Source organism: Chiloscyllium plagiosum, unplaced genomic scaffold (assembly GCF_037043375.1).
Source record: "Chiloscyllium plagiosum isolate Xiang-an unplaced genomic scaffold, Cpla_swu_hap1 HiC_scaffold_45, whole genome shotgun sequence".
NCBI lineage: Eukaryota > Metazoa > Chordata > Chondrichthyes > Orectolobiformes > Hemiscylliidae > Chiloscyllium > Chiloscyllium plagiosum.
In genome coordinates, this window is record NW_028270183.1 from 40269101 (window position 1) to 40295086 (window position 25986).

Genomic DNA, 25986 nt, shown 5'->3' on the forward strand with positions numbered 1-25986 from the left:
TGCTTAAAGCAGCTTGAGAGGAGAGCAGTCAATTTTGCAAGATTGTGCTGGTTTAGTGCATCTTTAAAAGCTCGAGGTCAGAGAGGACTTAGAGGAGGGTGGAGTGAGTACTTCTACTAATGAAACTGCTGCAGTCCACTCACTTAAATAAACTATGGTTGGGAGTTCGGACTGTGGTGGGTGTGCTTGGAGTGAAAAAACCTTCATGTAATTAGTATTATTGAAAGGGAATAATTAACAAGCTTAATTTCAGCACAACCATGTAACAAAATATCAATTGTCACAGTAGCACTGAGCCAGCTCACGCCTCCCATGTCACCTCACCACAAGCAGCAGAGCATCATGGGGGCAATTAAACCTCCCCATAAAAGAAAATTCATCTTCTCAACATTCTAGCTGACACCACCTCCACTCCCACAACCATTAATTAATTCCCTTGTAGATCCAAATTCTGTCAAACTCATTCTCAATAACGATTGAGCATCTGCTGCTCTCTGTGGAAAAGAATTACAAAGAGAAATTATGTTCAATGAAGATAGAGACTGCCCCAACAGTTCATCATGCTCTTTCACCCAGGACTGGTGTCAGTGTCCCATGAATCAAAACTCATTTGTCCTACATCAATTTATTGAGTTACAGATGCCAAAATATGATCTGATTTCAACCATTACAATTTCACCACAGCAGTGCAGAGTCTATTCAAATTGGCATCCTGTGTTTTAATTTAAACCTCAGATGGCCAGGTTCCCTCAGCACAATCCCTTTCATTGTCCCCCCGCGTTCTTGATACCCACATGGACCACAATATGCAAGGCAATTGCTTTTTATTCACAGGATATGGACATGACTGGCCAGGAATCCAGTGACCCAGGTAATGTTCTAAGAACTGGGTTCAAATTCTAACATGGCAGATGATGGAATCAGAATTTAGTAAAATCCTGGAATGGAGAGTTTAATGAGGACCATGAAACCATTATTGCTTATTAGGAAAAATAAAACCACCAGTTTCATTGACGTCCAGGGAAGAAAACTCATCTTATCCGCATGTGACTTCAGACGCACAGCAATGTGGTTCACTCTTAATTACACACTGAGCAATTAGGGTTGGACAAAAATTCTAGCCTGGCCAGCCAACCCGTTATCCATTGTATCTCTAAATGGGGTAAGACACCAAATATCAAACAAGTTGTGAATCCCTGAAAGTAAAGCAATGCTCCAGTAATAGACACCATCACCAGTGAAGGCTCAGTGAGCCTGCATTGTCTTCTGAAACAAAACTAAACATTTTCGGAAAAGCTCGGCAAGTCTGGCAGCATTTGTTGAGAGAAATCAGTGTTAACAATTCGGATAGAGTGACCCATCGTCACAACTATTTCCCTCCACAGATGCTGCCAGAATTGCTGCACTTTTCTGGCAACTTCTATTTTTGTTGTGGTTCTGTTCGCCGAGCTGGGAATTTTTGTTGCAAACGTTTCGTCCCCTATCTAGGTGACATCCTCAGTGCTTGGGAGCCTCCTGTGAAGCGCTTCTGTGGTGTTTCCTCCGGCATTTATAGTGGCCTGTCCCTGCCGCTTCCAGTTGTCAGTTTCAGCTGTCCGTTGTCGAGGCCGGTATATTGGGTCCAGGTCGATGTGTTTGTTGATGGAGTTTGTGGATGAGTGCCATGCTTCTAGGAATTCCCTGGCTGTTCTTTGTTTCGCTTGCCCTATAATGGTAGTGTTGTCCCAGTCGGATTCATGTTGCTTGTCGTCTGCGTGTGTGGCTACTAAGGATAGCTGGTCATGGCGTTTCGTGGCTAGTTGATGTTCATGGATGCGGATCGTTAGCTGTCTTCCTGTTTGTCCTATATAGTGTTTTGTGCAGTCCTTGCATGGGATTTTGTACACTACATTAGTTTTGCTCATGCTGGGTATCGGGTCCTTCGTTCTGGTGAGTTGTTGGCTGAGGGTGGCTGTTGGTTTGTGTGCTGTTATAAGTCCTAGTGGTCGCAGTAGTCTGGCTGTCAGTTCTGAATGCTCCTGATGTATGGTAGTGTGGCTAGTCCTTTGGGTTGCGGCATGTCCTCGTTCCGTTGTCTTTCTCTTAGGCATCTGTTGATGAAATTGCGCGGGTATCCGTTTTTGGCGAATACCTTGTACAGGTGTTCCTCTTCCTCTTTTTGCAGTTCTGGTGTGCTGCAGTGTGTTGTGGCTCTTTTGAATAGTGTCTTGATGCAACTTCGTTTGTGTGTGTTGGGGTGGTTGCTTTCATAGTTCAGGACTTGGTCTGTGTGTGTGGCTTTCCTGTGTACCCTTGTGGTGAATTCTCCGTTCGGTGTTCTCTGTACCATCACGTCTAGGAATGGGAGTTGGTTAGCCTTTTCTTCTTCTCTCGTGAATCGGATTCCTATGAGTGTGGCGTTGATGATCCGGTGTGTTTTCTCTATTTCTGTGTTTTTAATGATTACAAAGGTGTCATCAACATATCTGACCCAGCGTTTGGGTTGGATTTGTGGTAAGACTGTTTGTTCTAACCTTTGCATTACTGCTTCTGCGATGAGTCCAGAGATCGGTGAGCCCATGGGTGTTCCGTTGATTTGTTCGTATATCTGGTTGTTGAATGAGAAGTGTGTTGTGAGGCACAAAAAACTTCTATTTTCGTTTCTTATTTACAGCATCCACAGTTCTTAGTTTTTATTCTGCACTGTTGTCTGATTGTCACTGGCATGTTGTCTTTTACAACCAGTTCCTGTATTCGGAACATGGTGTGACACAGAAAGAAATGTGACAATCCTTCGACAAAATGTGTGATCAGAATGTTTTGTTTTAATATCTGGTTCTCATTCATGCTTGGATTCTGCCATTTCCAGACACTATAACTATCACTGATGGAATATTCTCTTCAAAAGAAAAAGCAATACTGCAAATACTTCAACATAATGCAACAGAGTGAGGAGATCATCCTAACAAAGTAGGAACATTCTGTCACTCTGAGAATTAACTCCCAGCAAAGTCCTGCAATTTACTCTAGCGGATACATTGGCTTGTGCAGTTACCCAGGAAGCCGGGGTTTTGTGCTCAATGTTCCATTCTCAAGCTTATCCTTTATTTTTCTCTCTCCCTGGAGCTGCTTAGTTGTGGAGTCCAATTCGAAGAATATCCAAGACAAAGCTGTCACTCTGAGTGAATCCAGAGAGTGGATGTTATTGGCAGAGGAATCCATCTCAGGTGAGAGGCACAGTCCCCTTTCACTCCGACACAGATTCAGAGGGCGGCACGGTGGTTAGCACTATTGCCTCACAGTGCCAGAGACCCAGGTTCAATTCCCACCTCAGGGAACTTTCTGTGTGGAGTTTGCACATTCTCCCCGTGTCTGCGTGGGTTTCCTCCGACAGTCCAAAAATGTGCAGGTTAGGTGAATTGGCCATGCTAAATTGCCCGTAGTGTTAGGCGAAGGGGTAAATGTAGGGGAATAGGTCTGGGTGGGTTGCTCTTCAGAGGATCGATGTGGACTTGTTGGGCCGAAGGACCTGTTTCCACTACTGTAAGTAATCTAAACCTTCCAGCAGGCTTACTGGGCAAGGTACTGAGCAGGAACTTGGAGTAATGTACCCCACAGACGCACGAATATTGAGTGTAACTGTCACTGTTCCATTGCAGTCCAGTCAGAGTCCCACTCTGGCTTCTTCATGCCAATGCATGTCCCCAGCAGGTCACAATGAGGCAAAGATATCCTGTAGAAACCACACCGAGTCCGGGCCCCTGAGTCTCATGACCCTATGACTGGGCCTCTGACCTCACAATGAGAGATGGCCCTCCCTTAGCTCGAGTGGAGACTGGGAAATGGTCAATAGAATTTCAACCTTGAACACAGCCGGTTGAAGGAAGTGGGGTAGGGTGCAGAATCAGCGAAAAATATTCAAATGACAACAGTGGTGATGCTCATAACTTCCAAGATTCACACAGTCCCTCTCAGTCTGGATGGGAGCGACTTCCCATTTGGAGTGAACTCCATTTCCCCACAATCTGAAACACATTGAAGATTAAACAGAAACTAAAGAGATGGAAACACCGTGTAAATAATGGAGAGATTGGGGGTGGTGCTCAATAATAAATACAGAAACATATTGAACCTAATCTATATTGAATTTCTAATACTAAAGCAGCTCATAAACACTCACTTGATCCATTGCAGACTCTGCAGTTTGTACACGGTGGAACAATGAGGGGACAGAATTGTTGGTTAAGATGTTTAATGAGATGGACAACTCCATCAGTGACTGGTTTGTACTGAAAGCAAGGGCAAGTTTCTCAGCACAAAGCTCTGAGAAGGCAGTAGAACATACCCTAGGGGAGACAAAGAAAGAACAAGAACTAAAGTTTATTAAACAGCAGTATTTCTGACAGACGTAACTGTAAAATATGTGATATTCTGTTCCAGTAAACTGAAGACAGGAAGCAGGTGGAATGTTCCTAGGTCCTGAAATGACATAGATGACAATGATAAGCCTGGGAGCATCCCATCAGAACTCAAGCAGTGCCTTCCCGGACATCAAGAGCAATAAATCACAATTCCCAATTGAGCTTTTCTCTGTTTTCAGTCATGGGAATTGGCATCGCTGGCTGGGCCAGCATTTATTGCTCATTCCCAGTTGTCACCTTCAAAACACGGGGATGAGATTTTTGAATTGCCGCAGTCTAACTGTCCATTGTGGGTTGACCCACAATATCTTAGGGAGGGAATTCCAGGATTTTCACTCACTGACAGTGATATTTCCAACTCAGGATGGTGAGTGGTTTAGAGTGGAATTTTCAAGGGTGGTGCTCCTATGTATCTGCTGCACTTGTCCTTCTAGATGGAAGTGGTCACGGATTGAGAGGTACTGTCAAAGGATCTTTGATGAACTTCTGCAGTGCAACTTGTAGATAATACGCACTGCTGCTACTGAGCATCGATGATGGAGGGACTGGGGATGCATGCAGATGTGGTGTCAATCAAGTGCACAAGGATATAGAAACATGTACTAGGATTTATGTTTAGCTCTTAGTCCCACTTACAGAACAAACTGCTTTAGTTCTCCAACCTCAAAATGTTAATTCAAATATTAACTCATCTTGATTTTAAGTGCAGAAAATTTCTGCATTACCAACAGTAAAAAACGTGGAATTGTCATTACTGAGGGCCAAGTCAAAGTAAGGAAGGTTACATTAATACTTTCCTTAAATCTCATCAGATTGAATTCAAAGGAATATTTCAATTTTCTTGATTATTCTGTGCGTAGTGAAGGTAATCAGTTCTAAAATTAAGTAGACAGCATAAAATATTTTCAGAACTTAGTATATCCATTAACTTAGAATACATGGGATAAAAACATTCCCATTGGTGAAAGAATAGAGAACCAGAAAGTATTTATTTCAGGTAAGTGGTAAAAGAAGCAATGGCAACATATGGAAATTATTTTTGGCATTAAATGGTTAGAATCTGGAATGTTCTGCCTGTGGGTGTGGTAAGGTCGGTACAAATCAGGCATTCAAGACAGCAAAGGATTATTTTCGTAAAAGCAAAATGCGGAAATTGACAGCGAGAAGGAAGACAAATAAAACTTTGCAGGTGTTTGTGAGGAAAGTTGGCACAGTTTGAATGGCATTCTTTCTTGCAGTAATCTCTCAATGGTTTTATTAGTAACAGGTTCAATGATGCAAATGATGTGGCTCAAATATTAATCTATAATTGTAGCCACCCAGTTGTTATGAATGAATGCCCAGTACTTCTCTCTCTCTCCCCTCTCCCCCACCACCCCACCCCCCCACCCGTATTATCTATGAATTTCAGTTTGGTGTCAATATTTCCACTCCTGAACCTTCCAGTTCATTACTGATCAGCTTCAGAAATGTTAGTGACTGATTTGTAGTGACAGCAGAAACAAGATCATGAGCACCAGAATTTGAGGCGCCAGCATTTGTCAGGCTTGGGTTTAGAGATGGAGAGAGAGAAAAGAAATGGAAAATTGAAATTAAAGTGAAGCAGACATGAAATCTGTCATGAGCGCTCCGATACAAATAAAAGTGTTCATTTTGGAAGGGAAACAATAGATCAGTATTATTTAAATAGGGAAAAGATGCAACACAAAAACGGAGGGGAGCTTGTGCAGGAAACACAAAGCTAACAGACAGGGTGCAGTAGATAATGTTAATGGAATGTTTGATCTAATTTCAAGTTGGTTGACGTACAAGATTCAGGAAGTCTTACTGCAGCTGCACAAGATGCTGACGAGACTACATTGGGAGAACTGTGAGCAGATATGGAAATGTGTTGCTGGAAAAGCGCAGCAGGTCAGGCAGCATCTAGGGAACAGGAGAATCGACGTTTCGGGCATTAGCCTTTCTTCAGGAATTCACAATTCACAGCTCCCCTCAGAACTGTGAGCAGCTTTGCTTCCTTTCAGGAAAGATTTCATTTCATTGAATGCAGTTCAGAGAAGATTCACTTGGATGATTTGTAGTATGGGGAGATTGTCTTAAAAGCAAACGTTTAACAGGCTGGGACACTACTTAGTGCAATTTAGAAAAATGAGAGGTCATCTCATTGAAACAAATGGGATTCTTAACGGGCCTGACAGGGTAAATACTGAAAGGACGTTTCCCCTCATGGGAAAGTCTAGAACCAGAGGACAGTCTTAAATTGGCGCCCCTTTATTCTAAGGCAGAGATGAGGAGAAATTTCCTCTCGGAGGAATTCTTTGGAATTCCATGCCATAGGGAGCTGTGGGGGCAGAATCATTGAGTCATCCAGCATGGAAACAGACCCTTCAGTCCTACCAGTCCATGCCAAACAATCCCAGACTAAACTAGCCCTACCTGCATGCTCCTGGCCCACATCCCTCCAAACATTTCCTATTCATCTACCCATCCAAATGTATTTTAAACATTGCAATTGTACCCACATCCACCACTTCCTCAGGAAATCCATTCTACATGTGAACCACCCTCTGTGGAAAAAAAGTTGCTCTCAAGTCTTCACAAAATCTCTCTGCTCCCTGAAAAATACGCACCCGAGTCTCAAAATCCCCCATCCTCGGTAAAAAAAAAACTACAGATTAACTCATTATCCTATAAAATTCTGTCAGGTCTCTTCTCAACCTCCTATGATCCAGTGGAAAAAAATTCCAGCCTTTCTTTATAACTGAAGCCTTCCATACTCGGCAAAATCCTAGTAAATCTCTTCTGAATCATCTCCAGCTTAATAATATTCTTCCTATAACTGGGCGAGCATAAACGGACACAGCATTCCAGCAGAGGCCTCACCAATATTCTGCACAACTTTAACATGACTTCTGAACCCCTCTACTCAAAAGGCTGAGTAACGAAGGCAAGCATGCCAAACGCATTTCTAAACACCCTATGTATGATGCAAATTTCAATGATGCAGTCGGGGAATCAAGGATTATGAAGAAAGGGCAGAAAAGTGGAAATGTCGGATCAGCCATGATCCTATTGAATGGCAAAGGAGGCTAAAGGGGCTGAATGGCCTGTTACTACTTATGGACTTATGTCTTAATGACGTACAATGTATAACATTTTACAACACGATCACTGACCATAATAATGTACAGTGTTCCTTTAATGTGGAATATTTAAAATATTTTAATTACTGTCACTGACATGAATACTATGGAATTTATTAACTCACTGATAATAGCAACGTGCTAATTATTGTTAATGTGTAATAGAACTATTAATGTACAAAATGATTATTATTGACAATTTTGCTGATAAGAATTGTCGCACTGTTTAATGCCACTACTACTTCTGCTGGTTAAGTACTTTCTTTCAAATTACACAATCACTAACACAAATAGTGGGCAGCTTAATTAATAAGTCATTACAAGGTCTAACAATAATGCACTGTTGTTAATGAAATAACTACTGTCAGTCATCATCACACTGTGCCAGATATTCATTTCTTATAATCACGCAATCTGGTACTTACCTCAGAATCTATATTTTACAGTTTGGAATCCCCAGAGCTACAAACAGTTGTTCATTTGGACCTTTGGGCCAGGTCCATTACTGATCAATGTGCCATGAGAGCAGAGATGAGATCCTAGGTCCCAGAATCTGTCACGGACACCAATAATGCTAGAAATTGGATCAAACAAGGGAAATAATGGAAAGCAGAAAAGATAGCATGTATAAAATTCAGTATGGACAAGGAAAGTGCAGCTATGTACAGTCTTTACAGAACAATGTTACTGATAGAAGTATATTTGTACGATTATCAATTCTAACAAAAGTGCACCTTATTTAACAATACCAATACTATACCATTTTTATTAATTGCAATGTACCGAATTTATCATTCTCACTGAGTACTGTGAATAAAGTATTGTTGATATTAAGAAATCCACTGCTTTTTAATCGTTGCTGATACAGTACAGTCAGACAATGTCAAACACAATGCCACAAAGGCTGGTACTTCCTGCAGTGTGTGTATTTTACAGTTTGTATTCCTCAGTCACATACAGTCCTTTCACTGGTACAGATACAGAATACAGGAGATTGCCCAATTCTTCTGTACCATGCACAGCCGGATTTTAGGTTCAATCAATTCAGAGTTTGATTACTGGGTAGGCCTGGAAAAGCTGGCAAATATGATGCCATCTGTTTTACCTCTCCACTCTTGTCCAATTTCACATCCACTGTTTGCTATTAATGTCATTCCTGATATGCTTAAACTTGCACACATTTTATTAAGTGTACATTGTCAGATATCTAGCCATTATAATCATCTCACATTCTTCTACTTACTCCAGTCCCTGTATTTTGCAGTTTGGTTTCCTCTCAACCACAGATGTAATTTTATTCCTGAATCTCCTGGGTCATTACTCTGGAGACTAAACAAAGGTAGCGAGAAACATATACAGTCAAACCAAAATATATGCAAAGTTTGTGTCTTGAGTATTACAGGAAACACGAAAAAGTCAAATGAAACCTTTTTTGAAGTAAAAATACAATTCAACAGGACAAATTGGAAGGTTCTACTGCAATTAATAAATGGCAAGTAACAATGAGATTTGACTAAAGACCCATCACTGGAGCTATACCTCACCCAATTTCACTTTCAATGAAATTTCAAGTTCCCAAGCCAATGGAACAGAGAAACAAGAACAAAGTGGACTGGCTGTCAATTCACTATCACTGGTCTTATGCTGTGGTGAAGTCTGATATCACGCAGAATCACAGAAGTGCATAAGTGCAGAAAGAGACCATTTGGCCCATTGTGCCAGCACTGCCTTCTCTATGAGCATCATTACTAGTGTTAATAGCCTGCTTTTCTCCCCCCATATCATTGCACATCATTTCTAGCCAAATGATCATCAAATGCCTTGTTGAATGCCTCGATTGAACCTGCCTTCACCATATTCCCAGATATACAATCCATACATCAACTATTTGCTAAGTGACGATGTTTTACCTTACTTCACCTTTACTTCTTTTGCAAATGACCTCTTTTGTCATTTATTAAATACTTGGATCTTCTGCAAAGCAACAATCAATGGAGAGCCAACTGCTCAAACGTTTCCATTCCCAGATGTTATTTGGTATTTCTAGGAGTGTCGTTTAAGCCTGGCTTCTCCAGAAGTGAGAAGTCTAGCATCCCTTGGATATCTTTGTTGATATGCTGTAGCTCAAGGGAAGCAGAAGACAACTCATTTTGGCACATGTGTCTGAATGTCTGCCTGAATGAACAACTGAATCAGCGAATGAGTGAATGGACTACAACAGCGCAAAAATGCAGAACACTACTACCCTCCTGAGGGCAGCTAGGGATGGATGATAAATGCTCACATCTTGTGAGTGAGTTCACAAAAGGGGCATGTGGGTGAGGTAAGTGACTACAGTGGTAGGTTAAGATGGTGGTGGATGCAGAGGGTGGCAGGTCCCTGAGGTTAGTCAAAATTAGTCAGTTTGGGTCAGGAGACAGTCAGTTCAAGGGCTTGTCAAGATTGATGAAGGGGTGCAGTCAGACTGAGAGTAAGTTTTGTGTGTTTGTGTAAAGTTCACTCACATTCTTGTCCATGTTGACCTTTCTCTAACTGGTGTAAAGCTCAGTTTATAAAGTTGAATAAAATTATCAGTGCTTGGGATCTTCCCTGAGAAGGACCCATCAATCCCTTTCCCTTTCAGCTTCCTTCAACCATCTCTTGTGGGTCCCAGAGCCCTATTTGGACTTGATTCATTTCAGCTCATTGACACAATCAACTGTTAAACAACAGTTCTGATCTGGAAATGAAAAAAATATCACTGTTCCTGCTGCTAGCCCATGTGCTGTTGTAAGGGGTGTTTGTGTGGGTGCTGGGTATAAACACTGGAGCATCCCCGCTTAAATAGTGTTGGTGTAGGACGCACTGGTGTTGCTGCCTGTGTGTATTTGTATTTGTTCCAGTCTTACTCAGCTATCTTTCTATAGCCAGTACTTTCATTACTGTCTTTACACCATCCCCTTCAATCAGCTGGATATGGAGTAAATTCTTTGACCTATTTTCAGTTTCCACAAATGCCCTTTATTTGGTGGACCTTCTGTGGTACCTTTCTCCTGTCTTCACTTTCTCCTCTTCCATTTCAGACAATTGCCTCCTTGTCATTTGCATGTATAAGCTCACAGACTCCGATACCTATCATGCTCCCCACCCCATCGCCATTTCCTTGTCCTGTTGATACTACTGTCCATGCTAGTGCTTCAGAAATAGTGCTCAGCCCCTTCCTTACACCTATCTCTTTGTTAATATGCTCAATAGCGAAGGAGGTTATCTGAGATTACAAAGGGATCATGATCAATTGGGAAAATAGGCTGAGAAGTGGCAGATGGAGTTTATTACATTTTTGTACAACAAGGGCAGGATTTAATCAGTTAATGGTGGAGCCCTGGGTAGTGTTTCGAGAAGAGACTGAGAGATTGGGGGTGAGGAGGTGGAATGCGTGGGGCAATTTTTTTCCACAGAGGGTGGTTTGTATGCAGAATGAACAGCCAGAGGAAGCTATCTGGACAGGTATGTGAATCGGAAAGGTTCAGAGGAATATAAACCAATTGTAGACAAATCTGACTAGTTTAATTTGGGAAACCTGGTCAGCGAGGATCAGTTAGAAAGAAGGATCTGTTGTTTCCATGTTGCATGACTCCATGATTCCAAGATTTGTGGGCAATAGAGTGTTCATGCCATGACTGTGAATTCAGTTTTACAATCTGACAGGAGTTAAGACTAGGCTTCATACTATCTTTTTCCTGGAGAACTAATCAAGTAAATGCGTCAGAACTGGCAAACCCTTTCTGCTCTATCCCAGAGTTGCAGGTTTCTACAGAGAGTCGCGTGTAGAAGGGAAATTGCCCATTAACAAGTTCAAAATTCATGGATAATTCACACCAAAGTCCATGCTTCAGATCTTCCAAAAGATCCCAACATTCATCTTAGCTCATAAGATCTATGCAAATGTACCATCACCTGTAAAACCTCTCAATCCCCCTCAGTTCACTCTAAACCCTTATCAGAAATACTCTCCAAGGTATTAATGATCACGACCGCAAAATTTGCTCTATTTCTGTTTCTTCTTTAATTCCAATCTCTGTTAAAATGAGACAACATAACCCTCCCGTCTGGCAGTTCTGGCGACACTACTACAGGAAGGATATTACTTAACTAGAGAAGATTTAGAAAGGATTTAAGAACCAGCATAGCATTACCTCAACACTTGGCATTCAGGAGCTAGATATTGGAATCCTTCAGAATTGTCTTGTATGTTGAGGTGGTTAATTGTGTCATAGAATTCACTATCCACCAGGAGACAGCCTCAATCCATCAAGCTCATTTTCCTTGCTATGGGCTTCACTGCAGATCTTCAAATATCCCTGGGATCTGGGATCAGGCTTTGTGAGAGGGCAGCGACAAAGTCTTGGCTGGCGAGGTGTGGGAATGTGTAAACCAGACAGTGCACAGAATCATCTCTCTCCAGTAGTTCCATTAGGAACCCAGACAGGAACTTCATTCCTGAACACAACCTTCCTCTTCAGAATCCTGTGAAAGCCATCTCACCAAGCTTCAGTAACATAAAACAGGGTCTTCACTCTCTCAGCCATGGCTTTTCACAATGTTGTAACTATAGTAAGAATATAGTTGGGTGATGATCTTGGGAAGTTGCTGCAGTTTCCTGTCTTGTTATGTGATAAAAGGAACTCAGTAACAGATCGAGGATCCAGTAGTACAAAACGTTGTAGACCATGGTACATAGGATCTTGTTCCCCTTCACTTGTTTGAAAACAGCTGCTGCCATCATCTGATCTTTAAAAAGCCTGTTGAAATATTCATCCCGCTCATCACCAACAAATCGCAGGATTTCAGCCCAGACACTGATCTCAGCCCAGACACTGATCTCAGCTATTTCCAATAAATGGGACAGCTGGCCAGGAGCACTGAACATCCCGGGAGCAGCTTGTGCTGGATTAGAGTGTACACAATGTCAGAAACTGTCACACCAGCATTCAGGATCAGAGCACATGAACTGAGGGTCTACTTTTCAGACCATCAGAAAAATCGATACTGTCTTTGATTTCTTCCAAACCATCAAATATATAAAGCAATCCCTCTGGGTTCTTCCAGACCTCTCCCATATCATTCCCAAAGTAAGGATACTGTTCCAGCATTCCTGAGTGAATAGCATTCAAATCCCAAAATTTAAAAAGGAAAACAGATTAAAATTCTGGGTATATTTTCCCTGTGGCCCAATCACAGTCTTTTCTACCATTGTTGTTTTTCCATGCCCTGGGTCCACAATCACTGCTACCGTACTCCCAGATGTGGAAGTTCTCTGGGGAGGAAATAACTGTTCTGGAACAACTGATCAGTTGTATTTTTTCTAGTTCTCTCCAGGGATGTTTCTCTCTCCACTCTTCACGGACTCAGCCTCTTACCAGACGTTCATCTTCTCCAAATGTCCAATCTCGTACATTAGCGATTAGCATTAACTCAGCATATCGATCAACCAGCTGGAAACTGGTTTCTTCAGATGGTGTTCACACAGCTTTTCAGTTTGTACCTGGAGTATCTCCTTGTGTTTCTACTGAATACCTTCAGCTAGAACAGAGAGATAGCATTCTCAATGTTAGCTATATTATCATTACAACAATTTCCAAATACCATTCCAAATAGTGATTTTGGCAATTACTATTGAATAAATTGGTGCAGATTTTATTTTCAGCTTCAATAAACCTGTGAGCAGCAACTGAATCGGTTAAGGAAAAAACTTGAAAGTGGACAAGGATCAAGAACTGTTTCAATAATCAGCTGATTTCACTCTGTACTCAACATGAAAAGTTCAATGTTGGTGCTACTTTCCCTTGGATCTTTAATAAGAACCACCCAACCCATATTCCAGTTATCTCATTGTAAATCGACACATTGTCCTGACAATGCCATAGCAAATACAAGCAAGAAGCCAATTGGTGCTCCAAGCCGTGCCGCTATTTAATAAGATCATATTGAAAGAGTCATCTCAGGTTGTCAAGCTGTGACCAGAAGGATGAGTGATTGGGGCCCTGTTCTGGGGACTGATTGTAATATTTCCAAGTTTGCAGATGACATTAAATTTAGTGAGATTGCAAATATTGAGGAAAGTGCCAAAAGGCTTCAGGTAGACTTAAATAGGCCGAGTGAATACAGAACAGCATGGGAGATGGAAGAGAATGTGAATAAGTACAAGGTTGGAGGCCTGACAATGCAGACCATTTCTTAAAATTGGGAAAGTTTGAAAATATTGAGGTCTAGAAGGACCAAGATATTCCTGTTCACAAGGTACTGAACGTTAGCATGTCACTGCAGAAAACAATTCAGAAGGCAAATTAGGTGTTAGCTGTTGGTTTCCTTTGTAGAGGTGAGATCTCACGTGGAGTATTGTGTGCACTCTGGTCCTCCTGCCTATTTACATAAGAAGGAGTATAGGGATGTTCACTAAACTGATTGCTGGGTTGGTGGGACTGTCCTATAAATTAGCGATTGAGGAGACTGGGCATGTTTTCTCTGAAGATTAGAAGAATCAACTATGTTACAATGTTCTTAAAGAGATAGGCAGATTAGATGTAGAAAGCATCCACCATCTATAAGGCACAAGTCAGGAATGTTATGAAATAATCTCCAACTTGCCTAAATGAGCAACACTGAAAAAGTTTGACATGTGACAGGTCAAATCAGTTTCACATGTTGCATCCCATCCACCACCTTCAAAATTCACTCCCTTCACAACCAACACTGAATGGCAGTAACGTGCACCATTGACAAGAAACACTGCAATAACTCATCTAGGCTCCTTAGACAGCACCTTCTAAACTACTAACCTCTGTCATCGTGAAATACAAGGGCATCAAATGTATGGAACCATCTGCAAGATTCCCTCCAAGTCATCCACCATGAAGGCTTGGAAGGAATTTGCTGTCACTTCATTGTTGCTCAGTCAAATTAGTGCTTGGCGACCAGGAGCAGTCCTCACCAAACAGCTGCTTTCTTTAGAGGCCAAGAAGATGGGGAAAACACCAAGCGGAAGAGGGACCCAACACTTGAACAGAAGACTGTTGCCACAAGCCACACACCCGCACCATATGCCTGTAAACCACTCTCAACTGACACAGATCATACATTTTCCTCTCTATGTATCATAACTAAACAGTAACTTTGCCATGAATGTAAGAAGTTAACTGAAAAGGAGTTACCAGTGCTCAATCGCTTACTCCGGCTCCTAATCTTTCCTCTCACCCACAGCATACACTCCTATTCCTATGGTTCTATATGCATCCAATCTCTAACCCTATTGAGGTGCATTCCTTCTCTCCAGTGACACAGGAAAACCACAGCACCATATCAACATCCTTCAGATGGCTGGCACATGTACATGGAGAGTCACACTCAACCACTCACTACCTCGCAGCCTCCCCCTACTCGCCAAATCTCAGCTTCTTGCCTTCACCTACCCAGGTGGCCTCCTGGCCCACACTCACCTCTCATTGCTCCGCAGCCTCAAGCACTGCTGCACCTCACGTCCAAATCCCAGCCTGACTTAAAGTAGGGAGGTTCATATAGGCATGATGCTTTTCCAGCCTGAGGCCTTTTCTCTCCCACAATTGCTGTTGCTGCTGCTACTGGGCTCACGGGTGAGAAATTGCCCGAGTGAAAGAGCAACTCCTTGCAAAATCATTCATCTGTATTTGGAATGACTAATAGAGGCTGTTTAGAACTCCTTGGAACTGGACAGAATGATAAATAAGCAATGCTGTCCTTGGGTCTATTAGTGCAGAAGGAAGTGTCTCTACAGCTGGGACAGAAGTCCACATTTATTCCAGTCATTGGGCCATTTAATAGACAAGTTTATTCTAAATGGCCACTTCCTTCCCTCATCCTGCTGAGCACCTAGCCAATTGCCTCGTACTATGTCAACTTTTTGCTTAAGTTCAGCAGCCTTTTTCGAGATGAGAAAACATTTTTTCATTCTCAGAAAATACCTGTGTCTATTCCCATTATTGTTGAAGATATCTAATTTTCTCTCTTGCTCAAACCTTCAGCCATGGCAGCGTTACACCTTCCCTAAAAGTGATGATGTCCTGAAATAAAAAAAAATTGAAAGGTTTTTGAAAATATTAAATTACCTATTCAACTTTCCTCCATGTCAGTGCAACTACAGTTAGCTCTAGAATTCAATCGGAACTATAGACCAGTGAGCCTGTCATGAGTCGTGGACAAGTTGTTGGGGGGAATCCTGAGTATTTGGATGTATTGTATTTGGAAAAGCAAGGACTGATTAGGGATAGTTAACTTGGCTTTGTGCGTGCGAAATACAGTCTGACTAACTTGATTGAGTTTGTTGAAGAATCAGAGCATTGATGAGGGCACAGTGGTGTACATGATCTTTGGACGTCAGTAAGATGTTCGATAAAGTTCCTCATGGTGGACTGGTTAGCAAGGATAGATCACACTGAATAGAAGGAGAATTATTTGGATACAGAACTAGCTTGAAGGTAGAAGACAAAGGGCGGTGATGGAGAATTGATTATCAGACTGGAGGCCTGTGACCGACGGCAAGCCACAAGGATCAGTGCTGGATCCACTGTTTGTCATCATTTATACAAGTGACTTGGATGTGAACATGGAAGGTATGGTTCTTAACTTTGCAAACACCACCAAAATTGGAGGAGCAATGAACAGCAAAGATGGTTACCTTAGAGTATGGGCCATTGGGCCAAGGGGTGGAGTTTAATTTAGATAAATGTGAGGTGCTGCATTTTGGAAAGGCAAATCAGGATGGGTCTTGATAACACTTAATGGTAAGTCTTGTTGAACAAAGAAACCTTGGAGTGCAGGTTCATAGTTCCTTGAAAGTGGAGTCACAGCTCGATAGGATAGTGAGGAAGGACGAGTTGAATTGAGGGGTCTGTTTTCATGTATATCATGCAACAAAGATGTTGAAATACAGTGAGTTCTGTTTTCCTTCCACCCCCACCCAGGTCACACACTGTCTGATCTCAGAATCTCAGTACACGGAAACAGATCCAACTTATCCATTCCAACCAGATTTCCTGAACTGGAGGTCATACAATAGAATCCCAAAAACGTGGAAACAAGGTGATTCTATCCAACAAGTCCACACCGATTCTCCAAAGAAAATCCAACCCAGACTCACCCATCTACCATATTCGCACTTTATATGGCTAATTCATCTGACCTATGCACCCCTGAAGTAGTCCCATTTACCCACAGTTGGCCCATATCCTGCTAATCTTTCCTATCCCTGTCCAAATCTCTTTTAAATCTTGTAACTGTACCCACTTCCACTGGCAGCTCATTTGATATTCGCACCACCATCTGTCTGAAAAGATCTCTCATCAGGTCTCTTTGAAATCTTTCCCCTCTCAACTTGAACTAATGTCTTTGGATCCCCTAAGTGAGGGAAACGACTTTGGATATGCTCCTCATGATTTGATAAACCTCCATAAGGTCACCCCTGAGCCTCCAACATTTCAGGTTTAAAGAAAAACCCAGCCTATTCACTTTCACCTTATAACTTAAACCTTCTAATCTCGGTGACATCCTCGTAATTCTTTTTTGCAAACTTCCAATTTAATAATATCCGCCCTAAAGCAGGCAAACACAATTGTACCCAGTACTCCACATGTGGCCTTACACCTGTAACATGATGTCCCAACTCCTGTACTCAATGTTCTGAACAATGAAGGCAAGCGTGCCAAATGCTTTCCTCACTAGCCAGTCTACCACTTTCAAGGAACTATGTATCTGCACCCCAAGGTCTCCCTCTTCAACTGTAATCCCCAAGGCCCTACCATTAACTGTGTTCGTTTCTGTTTTGAGAGAGAGGCAGTACCACTGTGCTGCAATAGTGCTACTTTAGTAGCTGCTTTGAAGTGACAGACATTAAACTGCATGAGGCATTTAATGGAAATTTGCTCAGAATCTCTCACCGTCGGACCATAGAACTATACAGTACAGCAATGGGGCCTTAGGCCAACTGTGCTGCGTCAGACATGACACCAAATTAAACTAATCCCTTCTGCCTACCTTTGCTCCATATCTGACCAGTCCTTGCAAATTCATGTGCTTATCTTATAATCTCAAACGCTCCCATTGTATCTGCCTCTAAAACCATCCCTGGCAGCATGTTACAAACTCCTACCACTCTCTAAAAACCCTTTTCCTCACATCTTCTTTGAACTTTCCCCTCTCACATTACATGCATGCCTCTCTGTATTAGACATTTCAATTCTGGAATAAAGATTATCACTGTCAAGCGTATCCAAACAATTAATTTTTGTAGTTGAAAGTGCAGTGCGGGAAAAGCACAGCAGATCGGGCAGCAGACTTCTCTCAAGTCTCCCCTTAGCCTCCTGCACTCCACAGAAAACAATCCAAGTGTTTCAAGCATCTCCTAAGAGCTCATATCCTCTAATTCAGGCAGCATCCTGGTAAACCTCTACTGCACCCACTCTAAAGCCAAATGCAACACTAACTGTGACTTAACCAAGATCTTATGAAGCTGCAACATACATCCTGAGTCTTGTTTCCTCATCAGATTGCAGGGAAGAGTGTAACCTTCTGGCTAGCGCCCCCATAATTTCTCCTCTCACTTCATGCAAAATCCTTCGATGCATCAGATCCAGTTCTGGTGTCCTGTTACATCTAATTGCCAACATAAACTGGACAAGTGATTGGATTGGATCTCTTCATTGTGGGAGCAGTCCATTCGGCTCAACGAGTTGACACCGATCCACCCAGCCACATCCCCTACCCAATTCCTGTAACCCTGCACATCTCATGGCTACCACACCTATACGCCCCTGAATACTATGGGTTACTTAGCATGGCCAATTTACCTAACTTGCACATTTTTGGACTGTGGGAGGAAAATGGAGCACCAAGTGGAAACCCACACAGACTGGGGGACAACATATGAACTCCACACAGTCGGTGAAAGGTAGAATCAAATCTGGGACCCTGGTGCTGTGAGGCAATGCTTACCATTGAGTCACCATGTCACCCAAAAGGAAAAGGTTCAGAGGGATACGTGCCAAACACAGCCAAATGGGGCTAGTTCAGTTTAGGAAATCCGGACGTGATAGACAGATTGACCAAATACGCTGAAAATGTGTTGCTGGAAAAGCGCAGCAGGTCAGGCAGCATCCAAGGAGAATCGACGTTTCGGGCATAAGCCCTTCTTCAGGAAGGACTCAGCATCCTTGGATGCTGCCTGACCTGCTGCGCTTTTCCAGCAACACATTTTCAGCTCTGAACTCCACCATCTGCAGTCCTCACTTTCTCCTAGCGGATTGACCAAATAGCCTATTTGTGTGCAGTGTGACTTCGTTCTTATTCTTTCAAACTTGAAAGTGTTCAGAAGAGATTTAGAAGGATTTTGCCAGGGTTGGAGGGTTTGAGCTATGGGGAGAGTCTGAATAGACTGGACCTGTTTTCCCTTGAGCGCCTGAGGCTGGGGATGACTTTTTAAAGAGGTTTATAAAAGTCATGAGGAACACAGATAGGTTAAATAGACAGGGTCTGAGGGTGGAGGAGTCCAAAACTAGAAGATAGCGGTTTAAGGACATATGGGAAAGATTTAAAAGGGATTGAGGGGCAGCTTTTTCACGCAGAAGGTGATGCATATATGGAATAAGCTGCCAGAGAAAGTGGAGGAGGCTGGCATAATTACACCATTTAAAAATAATCTGGATGGAAAAAATGAATACGGGTTTAGATGAATATGGGCCAACCGCTGGCAAATTGGACTAGATTAATAAGGGATATCTGGTTTATATGGACGAGCCGGACCAAGGGTCTGTTTCTGTGCTGTACAACTATGACTATTGATTTCATCGTGCTCCTCCCCTCACCGGGAATAATGTGATCTCCTACCCAAATTATTTGCTAACTAATATCAAAGATGTTTTCTCACCCTCATTGGAAGGATGAGAAAACCATAAACTCTCAGTGCTCTCAGCCGAAACCACGCAGAAGACATTCCCAGTTCCGGGTTTAAACACCGCGCGTGTGCAGTTCCTAGCTGCCAATCGCCCCGCCTCCGCGCAGACTCAGATCAACAACAGCGCCTCGAACCTGCGCAGAATCCCTCAGGGCGGGAGTTAGCACTATCTCCGGATCCGAATGGTCAGGTCACCTGTCAATCGCCGTGGTTCCGGCCAATACGGAGTCCGATCAGCACAGAGGGGTTGGGCCAAAGGTAGCTTTGAGGAAGGCTCAGAGTGGTGCTGGAAAGGCACAGCAGCTCAGACAGCGTCCGCGTGGCAGGAAAATAAACATTTCGGACAAAAGACCTTCATCAGGATGTCCACGCTCCTCGGCACCACTCTAATCTTCAGCATCTGCAGTAACCACCTCCGCTTCTGAGGAAGAATGTCTCGACCTAAACCGTGAACTGCGCCAGATCCGCGGAGCTTTTCCATTCAGTTGTGATTGTGTGTTTTTGGGGCCTGTGCTGTGGGGCATTCTGACCTCCCTGACTCCCATCAGTCCGTCTGTCCCTGCCCGGGGAACATAAGCTGCTTGGTGTGACCTCCCCCACAGTCTATATCCGAACATTAACAGTGTTTTTGATTTTAATACCGTCACGGGAAGGATTTTGGTTTTAAGCAAACCTTCAGAGTCCAGTGCAGCCGAAATCCCAGAGAAGACGAACCAACGGCCGTCGCGCGGGTCCCGGTTTGAAATGTTACGCATGCGCAAGGCCCATCCCTCCCTCGCGCAGTGTCGGTTAAACGGCGCAGCTCGAAACACCGAAGGGCGGTATTTAACTCAGCAGCCGGCTCCGATTGGGTAAGGGTTCTGTCAATCTCATGGTGCCGGCCAATAGGGCTTGCGGTGCCGCCAAGTGGAGGTGAATCCCTGGAGAGACTCGGCAGCTTCTGTGCGATTAAAGCAAAGGGACGGTTCCTGCCCGTTCACCCTTCGTCACAACCGACAGCAGGTCGGAAAAACAACAACCCTTCTTCATTAACTTATTGTGCAGACAATCAAAGATTTCACTGTCTTGGAAAATCTCCCGGGACATTTATTTTTGTAAGTGTTCTGAGTAAGTGTCCTCCTTGAGAACTGGGAATGTGATCTTCCAACGTGAAGGATAGGGATATTATTCAGTAATGGGGTGGGGGGCAGCGGGTTATGGGGATGGGGAAAGGAAAGTTGGGTTGAGAATGATCAGATCAACCATGGTCTGAGTGAAAGGTGGAGCAGACTTTGGGAGGGAATCACTTCCTTCTGCTGTTCCATCTTATGGCGATCCCTGATCCATTGGGACAAGAACCTTCCACACTCAGTCCCCTCAATGTGACCGTTCACCTGTTTGGTCTAACACCATTTCATATCGTGGCTGGTGGATCAGAGGGTCAGCGTGCCCCAGGTGAGGGGAGAGGTTGAGAATCCTTCATGGTGTGAGAAACAGAACTCACTCATACATCAGCCTGAGACAAAGCCTTGGAAACAAGAACCATTTATTACAGCCTTGCAAGTACCAGACGCCTCTGCAATCAAGCAAAAATGCGCGTGAAAACAAAGCACGTAAGCATTCTTATTCAGTTTGCAAGTTGCGGAATCACGCCTCCCTTTTCGCATCCTATCATAAGCCGATTACCTCACTTGTTTTTTTCTCTCTCTCGTTATTTTCTTATCTGGCCTCCTGCTGTCCTTGTATGTCTGCTTTCTTTGCTCCTTGTTTGTTACAGCTTGTTCTTTTATCCAGTTTTATCATACTATAAGCTTTATTGTGAAATGCCCCTACTGCTTCTTTTGTGGTCAACTACACCACTTTAAATTATTTCTTAGTTTAAAACTATTTCTTAAACAAAAACCTCTATATTGGTTAAAATCTTAGCCTTAAGTATGCTGCAAGAATCCCGTGACCGTTTGTGTAATATTCCCCTTCCCCTCCCCCCACAACACCCCCTCCCCCACCTGCAGAAACGACATTTCTAATCTCCCACAATTTCCCCTTTCCTTTTTTTTAAACTGTTGTTTCTGCACTTATTAAGTCTCCTTTAATCCATTTTTTTATGATCTGCCCTCTTCCGCCTTTTGGCGATGAGGTTCACAATCTTACATTTTACATTTGTACTGTTCGTCCCTCGAACTCTAGAAGCATTCTTTGACTTTCTCTTTGTTGCATATCACCTGCTGATTGTAAAAGCATCTGATGATTTATTTGGGTTCCTTCCACAAGGGATGTCATCAGTCGGCTCATTACCCATTTCAGGACATTGAACCCTACCACCAGACCCACTAATATCTATAATCCATTGATAGCCAGATTGACTAACCACCTTCCCCAACCAGTCAATCCTCCATTCCCATCCTTTTTTCGTTCCGGTACCGATTACCAGCCTCCCTTATCTTGGCAATTTTGTCTCGCACATGCTTGGAGATATCAGTAATGTTAGAGGAGACCTCAGGTATGTACGTACAACATTCCTCTCCAATTAGTGTACAGGTACCACTCTTCTCTGCTAGAACATAATCCAGAGCCATCCTGTTCTGAAGGGTCGTTAGTCTAGTGGCAATAATTTCGGTCGTTATGGCTGCTACTTGGGATTGGGTTTCGGCCAATGCATCAGCAGTATTGTTGGCCAACTCTTCCAGGGAAGCCGCCAACTTTTGTATTTCTACTCCTGCTCGAGCGGTCCCATACACAGGTATCAAAGTCCAAAGGAGGCGATCTCTTTTGGTTACTTTCCGGGTTACTCGCCTTCCTCCCTGTTTATTTCGAGGTACTTTTGGGGCTCTCTTTAATAGCCTCAAGTAGGGAATTATATAGGCGAGGTAGCAGCAGCCACTCCAGCCTTTCTGGCTTTGAGGCAGTGTTTGATCAACATCTCGACATGCATGCATTCGTATACATTCGGTCACGCGAATGTATTTTTCCCCGGGAATAAATGGATAGGCCTTCAGGCTGCATACCCAATATGTTCCGTTTAACATTCGGGGAATGGTCGTGGCAGTGGCTTGGCTGGTGTAGACACAATTTGATTTTCCTAATCGGAAGGGTGCGGTATCATTCTGATTACAGAAACAAGTGGTATTTACTGCTACTTTCAATGGGAAAACTCTAAGGCCATCGATAGCACCCAGAGGTTTTGGGGCTGGTTGAGGGAACCATCCCGCAAAGTTATAATTACCCCTTTCAAATCTCCAAATTGTATCATTTGAGCCCGAGTCAAATTGTTGTACATCGTACACTTCTTCTTTGGTAAGTGGTATTACCGTGAGAGGAATTCCAGATTCCCAATGGTGTGGGATCTCCGCACATACCCAACAGTCGGTATGCCCCTTTAATTTAGCATAATTCTGATATAAAGTGGTAAAATGATTTTTCCCACCCCCCTTGGCAGCTAGTGCCAATATTATCGTGACAATATAAAGCTGGACACTCATTTCAGCTCACAACCCTATCTGTCTATTCCCTAAAGCTTTAAATACCAGGGAGTAGTGAGTCCATGCAACACTTACAATTGTTTTGGGATACAGTTTTTTTAACCAATACTTAATAGTCTCTTATCTCAATCCATTCTTTTTGCTCAGCTTGACTTTCAGAGGGTTGTCTGTAGGATGAGCTTGCCACCCTGCCGAAGGGGAAGGAGCGTCCATGGGGCCCTTAACACGAGTGTGATGAGTCCACCCTTTTTCAGCAGTTCGGATGGCTGTTTCAGTAGTCAGGCGGGTTAGGAACCGTCCCTCCCAGCTTGGGTGCAGTTTGGTATCTTTCCAGGTTTTGATCAGGACCAAATCACCCGGTCGTATCCGATGTACTGCAAACTGAAGTGGAGGTGTCTGGGTCAACAGACCCTTCTTCCTAAGGACAGACAAAGAACAGCCGAGCGCCACAATATAGTTCTTTAAAAACTTATCATTGAACTCTACAGTTGGTAATTCCCCTTTTCCACCCAAGAAAGGTAATCCAAACATCATCTCATAAGGAGAGAGGCCAATATCATGCCTAGGCGCAGTCCTAATGTGTAGTAACGCCATAGGTAAACATTTTGTCCAAGGTAATCGAGTCTGTAGGACTAGCCTAGACAATTGCTTCTTTAAGGTTTGATTCATTCGTTTCACCCATCCAGAGGATGGCGGGTGCCAAGGAGTGTGGAATACCCAAGAGATTTCTAATCCCGCCATTACATCTTGTAGTATCTTAGAGGTAAAATGGCTACCTTGGTCTGAATCTATACTTTCCACCACTCCATATCGAGGAATTATATGTTCTAAAAGAGTTTTCAATACTCCCTTCGAGGTAGCTGAGGACATTGGAAATGCCTCCACCCACCCAGTTAGGTGATCCATTAGGACTAATAAGTACTTTTGTTTCCTACTGGGGGTAATTCTGTGTAATCTACCTGTATTCTTTCAAAAGGTCTTACCTCAGGATTTCTTCCACCTCTTGGCCCCCCCTCTCGTTACTTTCTTATCAACCTTTTGGCAAGTCGGGCATGCTGCGCATACCTTGGCTAATATGTATATCCCTTGATATCCATACTTCCTTAACACTATATCACACATAGCTTGGGAGTCCCAATGACTGCCTTGGTGCAAGGTGGTTAGGATGTTTCTCATGACTGGTTTACTTAGTAACTCCCTTCCTTCTGGGATGATCCATATTACTTGGGTTGTCTTAGTGGCCCCCATTTCCTGGAATTCCTTTTCCTCTTCTTCCGTGTACACGGGGTTCACGGAAGGGGACTCCACTATGGGCGTGAGAACCCGTATTTTTGTTACTGTATGGTTCATAGCTGCCTCTTTGGCTGCCTCGTCTGCTAGCCTATTCCCTCTTGCTTCTGGAGTGTTCCCCTTCTGATGCCCAGATACATGGACTATAGCTATTTCCCGGGGTAATTCCAAATTTTTCAACACTTGTCCTATCAACCTTTTGTGTATCAATTCCTTTCCCCGGCTATTGATTAGTCCACGTTCTTGCCATATTTTTACGAAGGTATGTACCACCCCATAGGCATACTGAGAGTCAGTGTAAATTGTCCCATTTTGGTTCTCTAATTGTTTTAAAGCTTGGTTCAATGCATACAACTCACAAGTCTGGGCCGACTATGTGTTAGGCAACCGGTCAGCCTCAACCTTTCGATTCACATTACCGTCCACTACCGCAAATCCATTGTGTCTTTTTCTTTGTACTATTCTTGATGACCCGTCTATAAACAGACTCTCCCCGTCATGTAAGGGGATATCCTTTAGGTCCTGTCTAACTTTGGTTTGATACTCTATGATATCCAGACAGTCATGTTCTAATTCTCGTTTGTCCAGAGGTTCTCCTTTCCATAGGAAGGTAGCTGGATTTAGACAGGTGTCTGTTGCTAACACAAAGTCATCTCTCTCCATCAGGATGACTTAATATTTTAAGATTCGTGAGTCTGTCAACCGTCTCCCGCCTTTTGGTTTAACACCGTTCTAACTTGATGGGGGGTACTAACGACTAGTGCCCCTCCAAAAGTAAATTTACGGCTTTCGTCTACCAGTATGGCAGTGGCTGCTACTGCCTGTATACATTCAGGCCATCCTCTCGAGACAGGGTCCAAGATCTTGGATAGGAAGGCTATGAGCTGTCTCTTTCCCCCTCCTTTCTGGGTTAACACTTCGAAGGCTGCTCCATCATTTACTGTCCCAAAAAAGTGGAATGGTTTATCTAGGGAGGGAAGGGCCAACACCGGAGCTCGTATTAGACTACGCTTCAACTCATGTAACCCTTCCTTTTCTTCTTCTGTCCAGTGCAGTCTTTCATGTTCAGATTCTGTCAATTTGTAATGTAACCCCTTCGTTTTCTGGGCAGATGCTTCTATCCATAATCTACAATAGCCCACCAGCCCCAAGAACGTCCGTAATTGGTGGTCGGAAGGGGCAGTTCTCCTATCCCTTTAATTCTCTCAGGGTTAATGCGCCTAGTGCCCTCACTAATAAGGTGTCCTAAGTATTTCACCTCTTTCTCTACATATTGCAATTTATTCCTAGATACTCTTAAACCCTGTTGCCCTAGGAGATTTAACAGTCTATTGGTGGTTAAACTCACGTCATCTCTCTTTTGTCCTGATACAAGTAAATCGTCCACATATTGTAACAATGACGTTCCCCGAGGCATTTTATGTTGTTCCAGGACCTGTTCCAGTACTTGCCCGAATAGATTAGGTGATTCTGTGAATCCCTGGGGAAGTACTGTCCATCGGAACTGTTGTTTTCTACCAGTGTATGGGTTTTGCCATTCAAAAGCAAACATGTCGCGGCTTTCTGGGGCCAGAGGACAAGCCCAGAATGCATCTTTTAAATCTATTGCACTAAACCAGCGGTGGTTACACGGTATTTTGCCGAGCAAAGTATATGGACTAGGTAACACTGGGTGTCGTGTTCGAACCAATCGGTTCAATGCCCTAAGATCCTGCACCCTAAGATCTGGTTTGCGG

The 25986-nt window shown here is 43.2% G+C and overlaps 1 protein-coding gene and 1 long non-coding RNA gene across 5 annotated transcripts; both read right to left on the bottom strand.

Moving 5' to 3' along the window:
* Window positions 1-609: 609 nt before the first annotated feature.
* Window positions 610-19973, bottom strand: LOC122546507 (uncharacterized). Of its 4 annotated transcripts, XR_015754486.1 has the most exons (7): window positions 19476-19560; window positions 15520-15618; window positions 11719-13105; window positions 8787-8872; window positions 7969-8117; window positions 4160-4325; window positions 610-4004 (listed from the first exon to the last, which is right to left on the bottom strand). It is a non-coding gene; the product is annotated as an uncharacterized LOC122546507 (long non-coding RNA). The 4 variants fall into 4 exon arrangements; XR_015754488.1 differs by lacking the exons at window positions 15520-15618; window positions 19476-19560 and adding an exon at window positions 19698-19973; XR_015754489.1 differs by lacking the exons at window positions 15520-15618; window positions 19476-19560 and adding an exon at window positions 19637-19973.
* A 1809-nt stretch (window positions 19974-21782) lies between these two features.
* On the bottom strand, window positions 21783-24391 carry LOC148136485 (uncharacterized). Its single transcript, XM_087983435.1, has one exon. The coding sequence runs from the start codon at window positions 22958-22960 to the stop codon at window positions 21866-21868; it is 1095 nt and encodes a 364-aa protein (XP_087839561.1). The 5' UTR covers window positions 22961-24391; the 3' UTR covers window positions 21783-21865.
* Between the last annotated feature and the right edge of the window lie 1595 nt (window positions 24392-25986).

Excerpts from the sequence above, each read along its gene's own strand:
- LOC148136485 (XM_087983435.1), bottom strand. The coding sequence starts at position 22,960 with ATGAGTGTCCAGCTTTATATTGTCACGATAATATTGGCACTAGCTGCC.